At 43.7% G+C, this 19759-nt stretch overlaps 1 protein-coding gene across 3 annotated transcripts in view; it reads left to right on the top strand.

Moving 5' to 3' along the window:
* The window catches only part of OTUD4 (OTU deubiquitinase 4), a 74665-nt gene that overhangs the window by 50803 nt on the left and 4103 nt on the right, over positions 1-19759 (top strand). For all 3 annotated transcript variants that reach the window (XM_079989473.1, XM_079989472.1, XM_079989474.1), the window contains exons 3-20: positions 1499-1549; positions 2848-2894; positions 3128-3200; positions 4036-4117; positions 4930-5068; positions 5757-5814; positions 7082-7199; positions 7308-7372; positions 8739-8839; positions 10925-11049; positions 11152-11323; positions 11913-12078; positions 14603-14753; positions 15339-15394; positions 15502-15573; positions 16616-16754; positions 17446-17715; positions 19528-19568. In XM_079989473.1, the coding sequence (XP_079845599.1) occupies positions 1499-1549; positions 2848-2894; positions 3128-3200; positions 4036-4117; positions 4930-5068; positions 5757-5814; positions 7082-7199; positions 7308-7372; positions 8739-8839; positions 10925-11049; positions 11152-11323; positions 11913-12078; positions 14603-14753; positions 15339-15394; positions 15502-15573; positions 16616-16754; positions 17446-17715; positions 19528-19568 (1926 nt within the window). The remainder of the gene's footprint in view (positions 1-1498; positions 1550-2847; positions 2895-3127; positions 3201-4035; positions 4118-4929; positions 5069-5756; positions 5815-7081; positions 7200-7307; positions 7373-8738; positions 8840-10924; positions 11050-11151; positions 11324-11912; positions 12079-14602; positions 14754-15338; positions 15395-15501; positions 15574-16615; positions 16755-17445; positions 17716-19527; positions 19569-19759) is intronic.

The following is a 19759-nucleotide window of genomic DNA, read 5'->3' as shown; positions in this document are numbered from 1 at the left end:
GGTGTTTCCTCAGATGCTGCCAGGAAGAGTTTGCGGTGATTCCCATGGCCTTGGCAATACTTTCTCAAGTTGCTTCGATAGTGGAGATGGCCACTCTGGGATGCCTCAGATCACTTTTAACATCTGTTGTGTCTTCCATGCAGATTGTGTGGCTAGGGTTGTTTTGCCTATGTGAACTGTTCTAGGCTTATTATTTTTTACATTTGGAATTTAATAGCAGACTGTTTTTGTCTGTGGCTGATTAAGTGTTATGTTGGAGAAGAAGAATCAACATAACTTTTTGTACAAAATTGCATTGTTGTATCCTTTATTTATGAGTAATTTGCTGAGGGTAGGCTATTTGCCAGGCAGGACTGCATTGCAGTAGGGATAGCAACAGTGGTTAGAGTGCTGTTAGACTAGGGCCTGGGAGACCAGGGTTCAAATATTCACTCAGCCATGAAACTCACTGAGTAATCTTGGACCAGTCACTCGCTCTCAGCCTAACTACCTCACAGGGTTCTTGTGAGGATAAAATAAGGCAGTGGTGTCCAAACTTTTTTCAAAGAGGGCCAGATTTGATGAAGTGAAGGGCCATGAGGGCCGACCCAAGGAGCCAACCAAAATGTTGACCTTTTTTGGGATTTTACCCCAGGAAATAAACTGCCACAGGGGCCGGATTAAACTGACCAGCGGGCCGGATTAGGCCCCCGAAACAGACTTTGGACATGCCTGAAATAGGGAAAAGAATAACTATGTATGCCACCTTGAGCTCCTGGGAGGAAAGGTGGGAGAGACATGCAGTAAATGATAAATAAAAGCAGTGAAAAAGTTATTGAAGGATTTGTTTTGATACGCGGCGTTGAATTTGTACCAGGTTTAATCCCAGCATTTAACCCTGGAACATATGAAGTTCCTCTGAGCAGGTGCAGAGTGCATTTTCCTTCCCCCTTAAATCTGAGACTAAAGCAGCAGGTGGGGAACCTATTTTTAACTTGAAGGCATTAACTTTTTAGCAGCTGCGTGCCAATGGTTGGCAGAAAGTGTGTGGGACAATGACTGTGACTTTTACTTTTGTATGGCAGGCTACATTCTAGCCATGCAGAAGGCAGAGGTTTCTATACACATAGGACTTGTGAACACACCTGTCTAGGGCAGCAAGAGGCATTATCACAGTTAAAGGACACGTTTTAGCCAGATAAAAGCACCCAAGGATGTTACAGACCAGGGAATTGTGAAGGCTGAATCAGCAAACCTTGAGGGTGGCATTCAGTCATAGAATCATATAATTGGAAGGGACCAAAGGGTCATCTAGTCCAACCCCCTGCAATACCAATGTGGGGCTCAAACCGCTGACCCTGAGATTGAGTCCCTGGGCCTCTGAGGGTCCCCTGCTCTGGAAGGGCTTTCAGATCACACAGTGGGTTTCCAGACAGAGCTGACCTTTTTCTGGAATTCTGTCAAAGCTGTTTCACCAGAATGCTGCTAACAAATTATTTTCATTGTTAATATTTTACAGTTTATAGAGGGACCATTTGAAGAATACCTGAAGAGTCTTGAAAACCCTCAGGTATGTGTTGTTGGATTAAGTATGCAGTGTGTGATGTAAAGCACACTACTTGACTGCAGCTGGCTCATCTGTTTTCCCTAAATATTAATCCTGAAGTGTGCACAAGCTTTTCTTGTGTCTTGGTGTTACATGTGATGTCCTCTTCACAAGCCCTGCTAAAAATATGATTTGAGTCCATATGCGTGTTTGTGGAATTTGCAAAAGGGATAATAACAGTACCCATTACCCCATATTGATGGTGGAGGAACACATGTTTTGAATTGCACAGACTTTGCTGGTCCCTGCAAGTAGGAATTCAGAAACCGTTTTGCTCTGTCCTTATCTAGCTTTAGCAAGCTGCCAAAGATTTAAAGGAGAGGAAAGCCTCTAATAGTATCTAAATGTAGGCATTTACTGTTGAGATTGCCATATTCATTTGGGTAAACCAGGGGTCAGCAACCTTTTTCAGCCATGGGCCGGTCCACCATCGCTCAGACCATGTGGTGGGCCGGACTATATTTTGAAGAAAAAAAAATGAACAAATTCCTATGCCCCACAAATAACACAGAGATGCATTTTAAATAAAAGGACACCTTCTACTCATGTAAAAACACACTGATTCCCTGTCCGTCCGTAGGCCGGATTGAGAAGGCAGTTGGGCCGCATCTGGCCCCGAGGCCTTAGGTTGCCTACCCCTGGGGTAAACAATGAAAGCATCAGCAATTAAAAAATAACAAGCTACAGACCAGGCTTTTCACAAAAGGAAGTCCTTCAATAGGCAGTGGAAGGATAACAGAGGTGTGCCACCTGCCAGATGTAGCTTGGGTGGGTCTGAGTTGCCAACTTGTCTGAGTCCTATAGACCGCCTAATCAAATAGGCCAGTTCCTTAAGTCACTGTCCTGTGTGCACTGCTGGACACATGGAAAACAGTTTGGGGAAGACGGGTGCCAAGCATTGGTATTGGGGGCTAATCCCCCCCCCCAGTATTTTGCACAATATACTTCACGGAGGATGAGGTTATTTGGAAGCTGGAAATATTCATTCAACTGGATTGAAATGACTTTTAAATTTTCATTTAATATCCCTAAATATAATTCTGATGAGCTGCAGCAAATGCACATTAGCAAAGGTACGATGAAACTTTGAAAATGTTAGTCTGTTGCTGGTAACCTGATGTGTGTTCTTGAGCAATTGGTGACTTTCCACTGGGCTTGTGGAGAAGAAGCTCTTGGTGGGCTGTGTTCTAACTTGATGTAAAAAGTATTTTTCCTCAGTGGTGGTTTTTCATTGCAATTCCCCCCCCCCCACTTTGATATAGGAATGGGTCGGACAAGTGGAAATAAGTGCCCTTTCTCTTATGTACAGGTAAGAAATACTTCTACGTTTTCCTTCAATATGAATCAAAGCAAACATTTGGCTACTGTGAAGAATTATTGTTCAAGACTTTGGCAACAATTGACGTTTCCATTTTCTTAGTGGATATATATGGTTCTGGGACAGTTTGGATGTGGATGATTGTACTGTTAATGACATTGTACTGTTAATTTCATTTTAAAGTCTGTTTTTAATACATTTTTCTCCTTTGCATATTCTTTTAGAAAAGACTTCATAATATACCAGGAACCAAATTCTGCTCCTTCGCATGTAACTGAAAATGGCTTTCCTGATAAGGTAAGAGAAGTGCTAATATTGGCAAACTTGCAGTGGAATAGTTAGGGCAGAGCTGGTGTGGCATGTTTTGTCATGTGGGGATAATGGCATGCTACCTCTGAGCCCAAAGCAAGAGCACAGCATTATAACAATAAATGCTTGGCTTGGGTTAAGCTTGCTTAGCTTAGGGTCTTGAAGCCAGACTAAACATGAGAGTTGTGTTGTTAGTTTCCCTGCATCTTGAAAATAAATATCAACAGTTTCTATGTTGGATTTGAATCAGGGCTGGAGAGGAAACTCTTTCCCCCTGTCACTTTTCCTAGTCTTAATGCTATTTCCCATACTGGGGAGGCAACTTACAAGTATTGTGCAGTAGCAGTGAGCATTTTTTTTGTTCTGTTTCTTTTTTGTGTTCTCTAAACTTAATAACAATTGCATCTTTTAAAAAAGCAGCCCTGTGCCTATGGCTGAAATCTTGGCTTTGGGGATGTGATGTTTGAGGCAGGGGAGGAGTGTTAACCCCCCTCCTCTGATATCAGAGTCCCAATCTGAATTCTCCACCCCACCCAACAAACCTGCTATCAATATTCTAAAAATTCTTATCCTGGATTGTCTACATATCTGATCCTAATAAAATTCAAGTCAACACACTTCTGTTGGGTTTCTTCTACTGCTTGAGTATATCCAGGAAACATAGACAGTATTCAACTAGTTAAGTATAGAGTCTTGGAACAGTTATATTTGCTAAATGTTTCTTTAAAATTGCTTTGTGGAGGTATTTGTTGATTTGGTTTTTTGGCCAGTGTGTTGGTTTCTGATCATACTGTTTCAATATTATTCTTCTGCTTCCTCTTAGGTACTGCTATGTTTCACCAGTGGAAGCCACTACGATATTGTCTATCCGGTAGAATACACAGTCAATGCTGCTCTTTGCCAGTGTAAGTACTGATATTTTAATGGTGAGCCTTGGCAGACCCAGCTGAAGCTTCACGTTCCCACGTTTCTTGGAGGCAACCATTTCCAGTGCTTACTTGCCTTCAAACTGCAGCATGGTTTGAAGGCACAACTTTCTGTGTCTTGTTTTGGTTTGAAGGTGACCACCTTGTGGAAAATAAGTAAGTTTGGGTCTGGACAGTGTCTGGATGGGAGACCACATGGGAATCCATGTATGTCGCCTTGAGTTCCATGTTGGAAGCAAGGAGGAATATAAATATAATAAATAAGAGGCAGTGGAATGGACTGCCTCTTAAACCGAGAGGACTTTTGAGCATTTGATGAAAAACAGTGTTTTCTGCCGATGAAAGGGACTCTCCAGATCAGAGCAGTTATTCTTGCATCTGGAATACAATCTGGCATTTTCGTTACGAATCTTTTTGTTGAAACCAAGAATGGCCTTTTCCTTCTTAGGAACTGGAAGCTGTATAGATATGCTGAAGTTTTACCCAGAGAGTGAATTGTAGTATTTCTCCAAAAGTACACACAAACCGAAGAATAATTGTTGCCTGCTCATGCCAAATGTGGTTATCCAAACACAGCCCTTGACTCGTTAATCAGCTGAGTTTTGGCTACTTTCCCAGATTGCTTAACTCCCTTGTGCAGGACACATTGGCAGCATCAATACCTCTCAGATAGTATCCTTGATGCCTAATTTCAACATGTAATTAAAACTATGTAAAATGATGTCGCATGTAGAACTGTTTAAAGTATGATTGCTTAACCCTGACAAATGCTGTTTCGTTGCCCTGATTAGCTATTCTGTATGAAATGCTGTACGAAAAAGTGTTCGGCGTCGATGTGAGTAAAATCTTAAAAGAACTCAGCCCTCCCGAAGTGACTAAGGATGCCGACGGAAACAGTGAAGCGTCTGATTCAGAGGACGGAGACATGGAGTAAGTTTACAAATTCAACGTTAAAAAGCACAGGGAGTATCATGTTGGCTGACATGTTTGATGCCTGATACGGGGATTTTAAATTTTTTAAAAATACGGTGTATCTAAAAAACAAAGCAAAAAATTAGTAGCAACACCTGGTTCTTCTACTATGTCTGCTCAGAAGACATAAAAAATTCAAACTTTTTTACAGAATCTGTATTCCTTTAAAGACAACAACTGGATGCTTGCTGAACGGTTGCTTGCAAGTCTGATTTCAGCAGCCGGGTCAAACCAGAATACTTAATTTAAAATAAATTAGTCCTACTAATGCCAGCGAGTCTGGAATGGATTGTCTTGCCACATTCAATTGATGTTTGCTGCTTTCATAAGGGCAAAATATTTAACACCTTGCCTGGCAGCCATAGGTGGCCAGGAGTTCCATCCCAGAGAGTAAGTGGCTTGGCTTTCTCTATGCTAGACTGGGACATGAAGTGGGCTTCCTTTGTCCCCAGTGCACTTGATAGAAGGCGGATTTATTTAGTAGCCTGTGTTCCTTGATTTTAGCCTCTTAGCAGGCTAGCAAAAAAATCTATACGTTAGTAATGTTTGTGAACTTATTTACAAAGCTGGGTGATAGTTTCAAAACAAAAATAGGGAGTTCGTTGTTGTTGCACAAAAACCTTTTCTATACCTTTGCTCCTCACAGAAGTGAAACGGCTGCAGCCAATCATACCAATGGATTGAAGCCACCTGAAGGCAAACAGGTATATTGATTTAATTTTTGTTCTTTAATTTATCTCAGTTACCTATAAAGTTCTGGGTCTCTGTGTCAATGTAGCTGAGGATATTACCATTGGTGTTTAGGAGCTTGACTTAATTTCATCCAGGGAATGCTAGCTGGCATAAGGTGTACGCCAGAGAAATTTCAGTGCACTGATGCTAACGAGTGCAACGCCATAGTTCACGTTGCTAAGGCTGTACTCCTACATACACTTAACTATTTAGTGTAGGGGGTTGCCAACACAATTATTGTGGGCACACATGTGCCCACAGAGATCTTTCATGGTGCCATGTAGTTTTCCTTCCCCATGAAAGTAGGCTTGAAAGAAGCCTTATTTTGTTCTGCAGCCAGTAGAATAGGTTTCATTGCGTGAGTTGTGACCACAACAGTTTGTTCCAGTTTGCAAATGTGTCCTCAGACACCCTCCCCAAAGGTGAGTGACCTCTGTATTAGGAAGCAAGCCTCATTGAACACCTCACTACTTGCGTCTGAGTAAACACAGGCTTGTGCTGCACACTGCATTTATTTTTGGTGGAATGCAGTTTCTCTGATAGTACCTTTTGTTTGCCTTTGAGGAAAAATATAGGTCGCTCCTTTAGTCTGACTCTTAAACATCTGGTCAGAAAAAATGGGGGGGATGTATTCTGGTTGCTAAACAGTGTTTTATGTATTAAGGCCTTGGTAAGCTTTGCTCTCTATGCTCTGTGAATCAGAGCTATATCAGGCTACTTAGTTTGCCTTATTACAATGGATTTTCTGCTGTCTAGGAATTTTTATAAAGCTATACTTGGAGATCCTCTTTTCTTTTTTATATATCATGTAAGAATCTAAAAGTCAATAAACAGTAAGCCTATACCTATATGTATTTAACTTGTGCACATTCTGCTTTACACACTTGGCTAAATGAATGAACGAGGAGCAGAAAGGGGCTGACTGGCCAGGAAAAAAGGCTTTAGAAATCCTACCCACCATTGCACCCAATGTGTTTTGGCTATATGTGATTTTGGCTTTAGTGACCCCGGAATGCAAGTTGTGGTCTTACTGTGTTGCAAACAATACTTGCATTTGTGCCCAAGCTTGTTCATATCTGTGCAAAAAAATAGAGATTTTTGAAATATTAAGTGGTATGAATGCTTTTATATAAAAAAAGACGTAAAGACAAATATTCTGTTGTTGCAATGGATATTCTTTTCTTCTTTAATTTTTTAAATGTATTTTTAATTAAATTTTTCCTTATTTATATTACACAGCAGCTTCACAAACGTGGAAGATCCAACTCCCTTACATTGCCTAGAGGCGTTCTTAGGTCACTGAATCCATCAGTCTACCAAAATATTGAATATGAAGCCTGGCAGCAGTCAAAACGAGGTGAGCTCCGTAGTTTAAAATCAGTTTCTTGGTGTAAAAAGAGCATCAAGCATCATTCTGTGCTCACCTGCTAGTGTATAATGACGTGTTTTCTTTTTGTGCTTGCAGATCAGCAAAAGCAAGATTTCTCTATTGCTGCTGGCATGCAGTATTCAGTTGGCGATAAATGCAAAGTAGGTGACCTTGAATGTGAGCCAATTCCACTTAACTACCGTTTCTTCCCTCAGTCTTGTGTGCCACTGTGGGGTTGCCACTTCTTTTCTTGATAGAGGTTTTGTGCCTTTAAAAGCAGAAATGCAAGGCTGAAATCAAACTGGGCTCCTCCCCCTGCATGGAAATTCAGTGCTGAGGGAAGCTGCTGAAATGAAAGTCCCAGAGCCTCTGTGGAACAAAAAGGTGGCAATCCTCCTTATAGTTCATCCTCATCCTTCTCTTCCCACTCTCTGCTTCTACATGCTGGTCCTTTTTGAAAGTGCCAGCGATCACAGCACCAAGCATTGCACTTGATGACAATCAGCACAGTGCTTTTGCCTGCTGCAGGCAAAGGAAATTGTGTCACCTGATGTCATTTTGATGCCAAGTAAGCAGCCTTCCCCTCTCCCCCCAAGTCAAGGTTAGTCTTCATGGGTTGATGCGAGATAAGAATCCGTCCTGTCAGATCCAGTTCCCCACTCCTGGGATTATGGTAACAAGGGTTCTGTTCTCCTAAACAGAATTACTACCTCCATAATTCTCCTTTTTGCATCTCGCAGAACTTCCAGGTATTAGTAGGAAACAGTGTTTTGTCTTGGATGTGGTTTTGAATATTAAAATGCCAGGCAAAGAAGTCCATAAGGTGGAGAATGTGTAGTACCTGTGCTGGTTGTGGTCCTATCTGCACTATAAATCTATAAAAAGTATCATGCCACTTTAAACAGTCATGGCTTCTCAAAAAGAAAATCATGGGAAGCGTAGTTTAAGGGTCCTGAGAGTTGTTAGGTGATCCCTATTCCCTTCACAGAGCTACAATTTCCAGAGTTCCCTGGGTGGAGGGATTATCTGTTAAACCACACTGTATTTCTGTGAGGGGGATAGTAGTCTCCTAATGACTCTCGGGACCCATAACAACCTTTACTTCCCAGAATTCTTTGGGGGAAGCCATTACTGTTTAATGTGGTATGATGCTGCTCTAAATGTATAGTCTAGGTGGGGATTGTGGCTCATCTGTGAGTTTTGCTTCCAGGCCAGTTAAGTCTTTGCCCCTGGCTGTAGTAGGATTGGATTATGAGGGATGCAGATAGGCGAGTTGATAGCAGGAATTTGTGTGGGGCTGCTGATGTGACTTAACACAAGGGAAAGCAGTGTTATTCCTTATGTGGCTGCAAGGGGAGATCTATGGATTTGCTTTGTGAAAGGTTCCAGGATCTCTCAAACTGTATTAAGTTACTTCTCTCTTCTTGGCATCTATCAGTACTGCTTCTACTTGATACTGGCAAAGTGGTTCAGGAGGAGAGATGTTATTTTACAGAAACATTTCATTTCCTCTTCATTACTCCGTAGGTGCATTTAGACCAAAGTGGAAGATTCTATAATGCTCACATCCAAGAAGTCCAGTCTCCAAATGGGCCAGTTGTTGTTTTTGTGGAAGAGCTTGGTGCCAAGTAAGTGAAACAATGTCATTTTCTGCCTAGTCACACTAGGGGCAAAAAAATGACAGTAGGTGCACTAGTCAATACTAGATTCTTTTGAATCAGTCTCCAAAATCTGCAGGTATTTTTGCAGGCTTTGTGTCTCCCTGACTTCCATCAAAAGGAGCAAAGGCAATACTGCAAACTAGCTCCGAACTGTGTTTCTATTTTATTTCCTCTGAGGGGGTGGGGAAGCTGTGGCCCTTCAGACGGTGCTGGACTCCAACTCCCATCATTCCCAGCCAGCATGGCCAGTAGATGGGGATAATGGGAGTTGTAATCCAGCCACAACTGGTTCCCCATCCTTGTTCTCAGATGCTTTTGGAAGTGAGCCCAAGCGCTATGGCAATGGTGTCTGTAAATACAACTGCAAAAAATGGTAAGTAGGACGCGGGTGGTGCTGTGGGTTAAACCACAGAGCCTAGGACTTGCTGATCAGAAGGTCGGCAGTTCGAATCCCCGCGACGGCGTGAGCTCCTGTTGCTCAGTCCCTGCTCCTGCCAACCTAGCAGTTCGAAAGTACGTCAAAGTGCAAGTAGATAAATAGGTACCATTCCAGCGGGAAGGTAAATGGCGTTTCCGTGTGCTGCTCTTGTTCATCAGAAGCGGCTTAGTCATGCTGGCCACATGACCTGGAAGCTGTACGCTGGCTCCCTCGGCCAGTAAAGCGAGATGAGCGCCACAACCCCACAGTCATCCATGACTGGACCTAATGGCCAGGGGTCCCTTTACCTTTTACCTTTAAGGTGGTAACATTAGCAGTGGCACTTACAATGTTTGGAAAAATATGCTGTTTTAGTTCCATTTTTATAATGCATGTCAGCATTTTCTGGGAAATTCTCATAATTGAGTTGTGGGACTTTCATCCATTCCCCACCCCCTACTGCAGACCCCCACGCCACATCCTGTTCTCTTCCAAAAGCTCCTCCAACCGTGGGCGGAGGAGGTGGCGGCGGCTGTAAGGCATAAATGGCTAAGGGGGAATTGGTGAAAATTGAGTTGCCCATGTCATGTGAGATGAAGTGCTTTCATCTAAGGCAAATGCTTCATTGGATGCACGGCTATGTTTCTTCCATACAGAAAGTGATAGAAATAGACGGTGGTGTTTTTTTGGGAAAACATTTTCTGTTTGAGTAACTGTTTGGGGAAGTGAAACATGGTCTTGGAAGGAGGGAGTGGGAATTAGTTACGTAGACTGTTTCTTGCTTGCTTCAGAGAAACGTGATTGCTCAAAATGCTTCAGAGCTTGGCCGGAGCCAGCACTTGCTGATGCTGGGATGACGGGCTCCTGTTGGAGGCCGACCTAAATAACTGGTATTGAACACAATCTTCAGCTTCTACATCCTTTAAAGGCGGGGGGGGGGGGGACCGGGGACCGTGAGCCTCAAGGTGTTTCTGGACTCCAACTCCCATCCGCCAACATGGCCAGTGGCCACGGATGTAGGGATTTGTAGTCCAGCAACAGACGCAACAGGTTCTCCCTGCCCCTGTTTGAAAAGAAAATCTTAGTTTTATAAGGAGTTAGTAGACCATGGCCTAGTAGACCACTAGGCTTTCCAGTGTCTGGCTGGAATGAGCTGATAGTGGCTTTAGAAGTTTAATGCTGGAAAACGATTGCCTTTCAATCTTGCCTGTTCGTATTTTATTGTATGTCTTGTTCTTCAGTGTTTCTTCCTGTGTGAAATATAAACCTAAGGGTTGTCGACACACAGTCTCCATTGGAGGATTTGTGTGAAGTTAGGGAGGGAGGGAGGGAGGGAGGGAGGGGATCAAAAATGAAGGCAGTTTTTAAAATGGCAATTTTCAACAACGGCAAAGGTTTGAATTGAGCAGGAACAGAGGAACACGGGAGCGATGAGGGAATGGGGAGTTGGAATGAGGTGTAAAGGGAGGTGGTAGTTGGGGCTGGTGAGGAACGTGAGTCAGGGCTGGAGCTCTTGGCATAATATATTTATTGTAAACCATTCTGAGCTATGCTGTTGGGGTTTTGTTTTTTTTTTTGAGTTGCAGCACAGTGCCATAGCATTGGTGATTATTGCCTTATCTTCTCCCCTGCAGGCATTCTGTACTCCTGAAGAACCTTAAGCCAATCCCACAAGCAGCTCCTCTGGAAAGCTGGAACACTGTGCCAGGGAAGAAGATAAAAAAGCCAATTTCACCCCATGGGCAGTTTAGTCATTTTGGTAGGTTTCCTTCCGCTTTTGCATATTGTATGGACTTGTTTTATTTATTTTTTTGCCAAGCAGTCTGCCTGTGATAAATCCGGCAAACTCTTGTTGTTTCAGATGGAGACTTCAGAGGGTCAAAGAATCCAAACAAGGCAATGAAAAACGCATCAGGGCTACCTCCTCGACTGCATGGCACGAGGCAGCATCACATGTCCTGCCCTGGGATTTATTTCCAGCAAACTTCTCCTGAACACAGCACTCCAGGCAGAAATCCCTCTCAGGCATTAAGGTGAACTCAGCCTGTCACTAAAACTTCTTAATTTGGAGGGCTTGGTCTTTTATTCTTATTGCTTTTAATAATTTAGGCATCACAGCTCCCGAACTTTCATGAATATTCTAATACAGGGCTGCTTCCTGCTCAGAAGCTTCCTCTCATTGTCAGATTTCTGATCTTGAGAGGAGTGCCTTTATAGCAAGAACTGTTGTGATGACCTGTGAGTTCCCCCCCCCCAAGAGATAGGTGTGCCCCTCAGTTCTAGTAGAGGTGTGAACATTGGTCCTGAGGCAGTTAACAGTCTGTCAATCTTTGAATGTGGGTGAGTTTGTTCCAGTGGGGTGAGGCTTTAGATTGGTGTTGTGGGAAAGTTTAGTGTGGATGAACCCATAACCTGGCAGTCACTTCCCTCCCTCTTTTTTTTAAAAAAGTCATTTAGCCATTGCGTCTCATGAGATGTACAGTACCTTAATTGTATTTTCTAAATCGAACTCAACTGAGCGTTTGAATTATTATGGGAGCGGGTATCATACCTGATGTCCTTTTGGAAAAGGAGCTATTTAAACCGTTTAAGTGGCTGTAAACCATTTCTTCCCCTCTTCAGAAGGGCAGGTCGTGAGAGAACAGAAGACTTGGAGTATACGAACAGCAGAGATTGTAACTACTTTGGCCTTTCTCCAGAGGAGCGCCGGGAGAGAGAGGCCATAGAGGAAACACATTCACTTTATGAGATTCAGTTCTGGGATGAAGTAGCCTTTCCTGCGCTTTCGGTACGTGTACAGGACACAGAATGTTTCTTGGAGTGCACTGTTTTCTTGCTCAGTGAATGATGAAAATGAGTTGCAAAATGAGTGCTGCTTATCTTCTCACCGCTGCAGCGTTAACCTGGTATATCTTTTTATGACAGTTTTTAAGTATGGTGTAAAATACAGTGGTATCATAACAAAAGAGACACAATGCAATAATCGCTCCCCCACTGAAAATACCCAACCAGAAGAACCAACGCTGTTGAACGTTTTGCTTCTAGAATAAGGGAGGTTCTGGGTAACAGTGGTGCCAAGTAGATTTATGTTCCTGCCTAGCACACATGGGTGGACTAGAGCTGAAGTATTAAAGTTGCCGCCCCCAAGACAAACGCCTCAGAGGCGAGGAAGCATCATTTAACATGGATGGATTTATTTGTATTCTATATAATTTTTCTGCTGCAAAACTAGCCACACACAAGTCATAAAACATGATAAAACATGCCCCTCCCTCCTCACGTAATCTCCACAACAACTCTGTGAGGTAGGTTAGGCTGAGAGGCAGGCCCAAGGTCACCCAGTGAGGTTCGTGGCCAAGTGGGGGATGGAACCCGGGTCTCCTGACACTGTACTCACACACTGGTGAGTATACGCACACCACTTTGGCTGGACACTCACGGTAGTAACCTGCCCATCAACTGCTGGTGGGTAGGCACCCACAGAGTGGGTGCTCATACTATCACTGGAGACCCCACCAAGGGCAGTTTGCTTAGGAAATCTGGAACTGGGCCTGTCTGCTACTGTTTCTTTAACTGTTTAGCCAAGGGGGGGGGGGTGATTCATGGAATAGGTAAAGGTAAAGGGACCCCTGACCTTTAGGTCCAGTCGTGGCTGACTGGGGTTGCGGCGCTCATCTTGCTTTATTGGCTGAGGGAACCGGCGTACAGCTTCTGGGTCATGTGGCCAGCATGACTAAACCGCTTCTGGAGAACCAGAGCAGCGCACAGAACCGCCGTTTACTTTCCCGCCAGAGCGGTACCTATTTCTCTACTTGCACTTTGACGTGCTTTCAAACTGCTAGGTTGGCAGGAGCAGGGACCGAACAACGGGAGCTCACCCATTGCGCGGATTGGAACCGCTGACCTTCTGATCGGCAAGTTCCAGGCTCTGTGATTTAACCCACAGTGTCACCCGCGTCCCTTTGATTCATGGAATAGTGTGGGGTAATAAGTACTACTGAAGGTTAGGGGACAGTATTTGGTCTTGTAACTATCGTAAGCCAGCAAGATATTAGCCATCATTCCTCTGGCATTCCATTCTGCTGAAACTGTTTTTCTTCTCCATCATCCCCCCAATGAGAAGGACAGAAGAGTGTCATAAAATATAACTGAAAAGCTGGATTGTCGTTATAATCTGTGGAAGCTACCAGATGTTGTCCTCATACTGGACAGAATCCAATAAATCATGGAATGTATATTTTAAACACTTCCATTTCATACATGGTGCTCCCACAGTGGTCAAAAGCCATTTGTGATGCAGTGAGAGCAACTGCTTTACAATGGTGGGGGAAGGTTTTTCATTTTTTGTTTTTAAAAAGCAACCTTACTGGCTGCACCTAAAATGACTTTGTGGATCTTGGCCTCTTTGATTTGTCTCCTAGTTGCCCAGCTACAGAGAACCTGTTATACATTCATAATGGTATAAATCACTTAGTTGGCTTACAGGACCAGGATGTGGTGGTTTTTGGAATTTTCTGGTGATAGAAAGGCAACTGTGAGCAAAAGAGGTCCTTTGTGTGGGGGTTTCCCCCTTTTGAGACTGTTACTCTTCCCACCCACCCCATTCTTAATGGAATTTAACCTACATTTTAAAGCATCAGATTTGTAATTTTAAGGCTGTTGTCTTCAGCACAGTTCGTTTTCATTGGTGGCATTGGTGGGCAGCCTGTAGCTTTCCGTATGTTGTTGGAACTACAGCTGCTGTCGTCCCTGATCATTGGCTGAGCTGTTTGGGACTGGTTGTTGGGAGTCGAAGTCCATCAACATTGGGAGGGTCACTGATTAGGCATCACTGTTTTGTAGGAACTTGCCTCCCCCTCCCCTTTTAATGTATTGAGGCTTCACACAAATAATGTACTGGGGCTAGGACAATGGGCATTCTCATCTTACACCAATGAGGAACTCAGTTAAGTAGAGCTTAAACAGTGGTACCTCAGGTTACAGACGCTTCAGGTTACAGACTCTGCTAACCCAGAAATAGTACCTTGAGTTAAGAACTTTGCTTCAGGATGAGAACAGAAATCGTGCGGCGGCAGCGGGAGGCCCCATTAGCTGAAGTGGTACCTCAGGTTAAGAACAGTTTCTCGTTAAGAACGGACCTCTAGAACGAATTAAGTTCTTAACCCGAGGTACCACTGTACTAGTTAGGAGAGCAGTGATCAAGGTCTTTTCAGGTGGTAGGACTCTGCTATGACTGTTATGACCAGGCCCTGTTGATAAAAAATGTGGCACGTATTAGTTCTTAGTTTTTAAAAAAACGTCAATTCTTTCAGAATCCAGCAGTGTCTCAGGTAGCTACTCAAACTACTGATAACACTGGATGGAGAAAACACCGAGCATCTAATGGAGGAGGAGGAAGAAGAAGAAGTAGTTTGAAAGAAGAGAAGGGGAAAAGCAAAAATGTGGAAGCAAAAGAGGAAAAAGGTAAAAAAAAAAATGAAAAATGGACACATCCTTAATCGAAGCTCTTCTGTAGCTTTTGTGAAATAAGGAAGTTACGCAATATGAGGGCATTTGGGGCAGGGTGGAGATTACTTTCCAGGGGTCAGCAAACCTTTCCAGCAGGGGGCCGGTCCATGGTCCCTCAGACCATGTGGTGGGCTGGACTATATTTTGGGGGGGGGGGGAATGAACGAATTCTTATGCCCCACAAAAAACCCAGAGATGCATTTTAAATAAAAGGACACATTCTACTCATGTAAAAACACACCGATTCCCAGACCATCCACAGGCCAGATTTAGAAGGCAATTGGGCCGGATCCAGCCCCCGAGCCTTAATTTGCCTACCCATGCTTTAAACACTTGTCGAGTTTTGAGGAAAGCAGCTGAACGGTATTTTAAATGGCAATACAGTGTAGCAACCTTCTGTATGCATTATCCACAGCTAGCTTGACCACTGGGCAGGGATGTTAGGAGCTGTACTCCAATAACATCTGGGGAACCTAAAGCTGAAGTCTGCATCATAATATATTGACTTCATTAACGGTACTTTTTATTTTCCTGTTGCAGAATCTAACCCTGGGCAGATCCTCATAGATCAGAATTTTGAGCCAAAAATATCTGAGGTAATAACTCAAAATTTGATGAGCTGTGATGTGTACCGCAAAAACCATAGCCTTTCACAAAACGAAAGCTTATAAAGCAACTGTGATATGTCCATTTTGACTTCCAGAACCATGGAGAAGCTTCACGAATATCGCCTCCCTCAGGTCATGGGGATTCGCAATCCCCATTTTTGGAACAAGTAAGGGATTTTGTGCTTAAATTCTACTACTCTTCTTGGTGGCAAACTTAGTTTCCTCTTTCCTTCCTATCGTGGGTTCAGATTACAGTGGAATGCCTCGTATTCCCGGATGCTGGTTGGTTGGAACTTTGGGCACAATCGCCAGAAATAGCGTTTGGGAAGAACTGATTTAACCGGATGAGGATTTGTTTGGGGTGCACACTATTAATCAGAGAGGAATGCCTTAATTAAAGCAGACGCTGATCTGGTTTAGTAATGGATGCCGAGCCCCTCCACATAATAGATATCTTAGACCAGATCTAGTGCCACTTGATTCCTGTCACTTGGTAACTGTAAAACTGCTCCCTGGCTCACTGAATCCACCAGAAGTCGCATATGCTGTGTAGCTGACCTGGTCAGCTCAGAGCGCTATGATGGCTAATTGGAACCAATGGGCCCAGAAGCAGTGTACCTGTGAACACCAGATACTAGGGATGAACAGGGAAATATGGTGACTTTCATGCCCTACTAGTGCCTGTTCTTGGAAGCATCTGGGTAGGGTCCGGTAGGGTCTTCTATTGCCTATTTGCCTTAGACCTATCTTTCCTGCTTTTGGTCAAGAGGGTTCAGTCCTCTTGCATAACTGGTTGTGTAAGAAAGTTGTCATAGAAAGCTGTTCAGGGAAGTTTTTAGTGTGTGATGTTGTATTGTGTTTTTACTATTTTTTGTTGGGAGCCCCCCAGAGTGGCTGGGGCAACCCAGTCAGATGGGCAACATAATAATAACAATAAAAATAAATTAGTAATAGTTGGTTTATATTTTGTATGAGTTTGTACTTTGGGGCTGCAGCCCTGTGCTTGCTTAACAGGGAAGTAAGACTGGTTTAACTTGGTGAGACTTCTGAATAAATGTCCTTCGAGTTGACTTCGAAGTTATTATAATACCTTCTCATTCCTGGGAAGGAGGTATGTTGAGTTTTGCCACTGAGTTAAATTTTTCTTTTGGTTGAGCATTTGATTTGGAAACATTTCTAAGTTTTCTCTGTGACCTCTTCGTATTGCAGAGCTTCCAGGAACACATACCAGGCGTGACTCCTCCTCCCTCTTTGGCCTTTCACGAGATGCATTTGCCTCCTCCAGTGCCTTCCGTGCCAGCCGTTGTGCCAGCTTGGCCAAATGAGCCAACAACCTATGGACCAACAGGTTTGGAGAAATAAATAGCTTGCTCATCCAAAAAGAACGAGGTCCTTTAATGTCATAAAGGGACCCCTGACCATTAGGTCCAGTCGTGAGCGACTCTGGGGTTGCGGCGCTCATCTCGCTTTATTGGCCGAGGGAGCCGGCGTACACCTTTGGGTCATGTGGTCAGCATGACTAAGCCACTTCTGGCAAACCAGAGCAGCACATGGAAACGCCGTTTACCTTCCCGCCAGAGCGGTACCTATTTATCTACTTGCACTTTAACGTGCTTTCAAACTGCTAGGTTGGCAGGAGCTGGGACCGAGCAACGGGAGCTCACCCCGTCGCGGGGATTCGAACCGCCGACTTTCTGATCGGCAAGTCCTAGGCTCTGTGCTTTAACCCACAGCGCCACCCACGTCCCCTTTAATGTCATAACTTGCTATAAAATGGTTCTTAAAAATCTGTCATGGAAAATGCTAATACAGACTAGATATTTTTTAAAGAGACATTATCAACATTAAATACTTTGCCTATCGGATCTCAGGGTGTCTGGTTGTTACGGTAATCCCACAATCCCTGTATTTTACACTTGATCAATTCACATCTCGTTCCACAAACTGACTTTTTAATTTGTTCTTGGTGTTACTCTTACTTAGATCTAGACAATTTTCTGTGTTCTTTTTGTTTTGTTTTTCCACCCTTTGTGTCTTAGGTCTTCCACCTCAGATACCCGTGTCCTCAGTGATGCCGACGCCGGTGACTGGGCTAGATCCCTCTCTGTCCCCAGTCCATGTGACATCCAGTCCAGTTACTGGAATTCCAGTATCTCTCCAAGCAGTGAACCAGCCTCTAATGCCTGTGCCTCAAACCATGAACCTTTACCAGGACCCACTTTACCCTGGATTCCCTCTAAACGAAAAGGGGGAGCGAGTCGTTACACCACCTTACTCCTTGTGCAGCACAGGGGAGGATCTTCCCAATGGTAAGGGGAAGGAACTTTATCACCATAGCTCAAGGGGAATATTGTTGTTAAGTTTGGTCAAAATCTAGGTTAGGGGTGGGTGGGTGTAGCTTTATAAAAAATGTGAGGAGCAAGCATAGACTGTCTTAAAGCAGCCACAAATAGAATTATATAGGAAACTTTCTAGCCTTGCTTCAGTTAGGTTCCACTGAGAGTAGGCCAGGGGCAGCATGCCCCATTTTGCCACTTGAGGTGAATCAAGCAAGTTCTGTGTCACCTGCCGCTGCTGCACCGCAGCTGCCACAGAAGCAGTGCTGATTTCCAGCAAGATCTCGTAATCTCGCTTCTCCACCAGTGGCAGAGGTGGTGGGGTTTGTGGTGTGCTCAAGGGGGTGCTACCTGAGGCTTCTGCTGCCTGAGGCGGCTGCTTCACCCTGCCTCATGTATGGGCCAGCCCTGGAGTAGACTGTTGAAATTAATGGGCCAAAGTTAGTCATTTCATAAATTTAAGTGGGTGGCATTCACCTGTTTTTACTCAATTAGACCCATTAAGGACCGCAACCATTAATTTCAATAGGTCTACTCTGAGTAAAGAATAGTTGAAGATCCCCCCCCCAGTGGATTTACTCAAGAGTTTGGCCAACAGAGATAACGCTGCATCCTTATTTCTGGCTTCTATATGACTTATAGGGTGCAGTTCTAGTTGTGCTTACTCCCACTGTGTCCAACAAGGCTTACTCCCAATTTAATATGCTTGGGATTGGAATTTGACTCATCTGTTGATAAGCTTTCCATTTAAGAAACATACGGGCTTGTAGGAAATTGTGTGTGGGAGCAACAATGAGGATTGAAAGGTCTATAGGGAATCTGTGGCTGTTTAACACCATATTGCTTAGCAAGGTTAGGTGTACACTAGATTATCAACGGAATGAAAAATGTGTCAATACAGTGGTGCCTCGCAAGACGAAAAGAATCCGTTCCGTGATTCTCTTCGTCTAGCGGTTTTTTTGTCTTGCGAAGCAAGCCCATTGACGGCTTAGCGGATTAGCGCTATTAGCGGCTTTTATCGGCTTAGCGGATAAGCGGCTTAGCGGCTTAGAAAAGGGGGGGGAGGAAAAAAACCCCGCAGGAACTCGCAAGACATTTTCGTCTTGCGAAGCAAGCCCATAGGAAATTTGTTTTGTGAAGCACCTCCAAAACGGGAAACGCTTTCGTCTAGCGGGTTTTCCGTCTTGCGAGGCATTCGTCTTGCGGGGCACCACTGTAGTTCATAGAGGTTTCTGCCCTCTGGAGCAGTGTTCTTGTCTTCCATCTCATTGCCTAATTTGGTCAAGTTTTGTAACCCTCCCTAAAAATATGTGTAAGTACTGCAAGTCTTCTGTATGTCATAGATTCAAGTCCTTTATTTAAGTGTGGCATTAAACCTTGAGTTGATTCCCAGGCCATATTACAAGACAGTAATCTCTTTTGCATGCAATACTAAGCCAGTGTCTGGTTCATGGTTTATCTCCCACAGACAAACAGGTGGAATGCTGTAGAACATACCTTGGCTACAGGTGGTGGTACACCTGAAATTGAAAAAACCTTAAGACCAGTTTCAGATGCAATACTAATCAAAACCGTGAGTTAGCAGCAGCAGCAGCATGAGCAGAGGAGGAGCAAAGTGGTCACTGTCTTCTCTCTCAGAACTCAGTTGTTTGTGCTATGAATCAGTAGAAATGAAAAGCTTTAGATGAGGTGACACAGTTCTAATAGTGAGACACACACACACACACACACACACGAATTGGGGGGGAAGCCCTTTGAATTTGTTTTGCTTTTTCCTTTTCTCAGATAAAAATACCCTCCGATTTTTCTTCAACCTTGGTGTAAAGGTAAGTTATCTGTATTTTCCACTTCAGTATTGCAGAAACAAAATATGCATGAGCCCAGTTGTTGTTTTTTAAAAAGAGGTAGCAGTTTTAGAGAAATTGAATGCCTCAGAATAGTGGTTGTTTTGAAGTTGGAACAGCTCACCTCCGAAACAACTAAAAAATCATCGTCCTTTCATCTATTATCTTTCTGA

The sequence above is a fragment of the Podarcis cretensis genome, assembly GCF_951804945.1.
Source record: "Podarcis cretensis genome assembly, chromosome: 9".
In the NCBI taxonomy this organism is placed as follows: domain Eukaryota; kingdom Metazoa; phylum Chordata; class Lepidosauria; order Squamata; family Lacertidae; genus Podarcis; species Podarcis cretensis.
The sequence above is the reverse complement of the archived record's forward strand: the minus strand, read 5'-3'. Positions and strand labels throughout refer to the sequence as shown.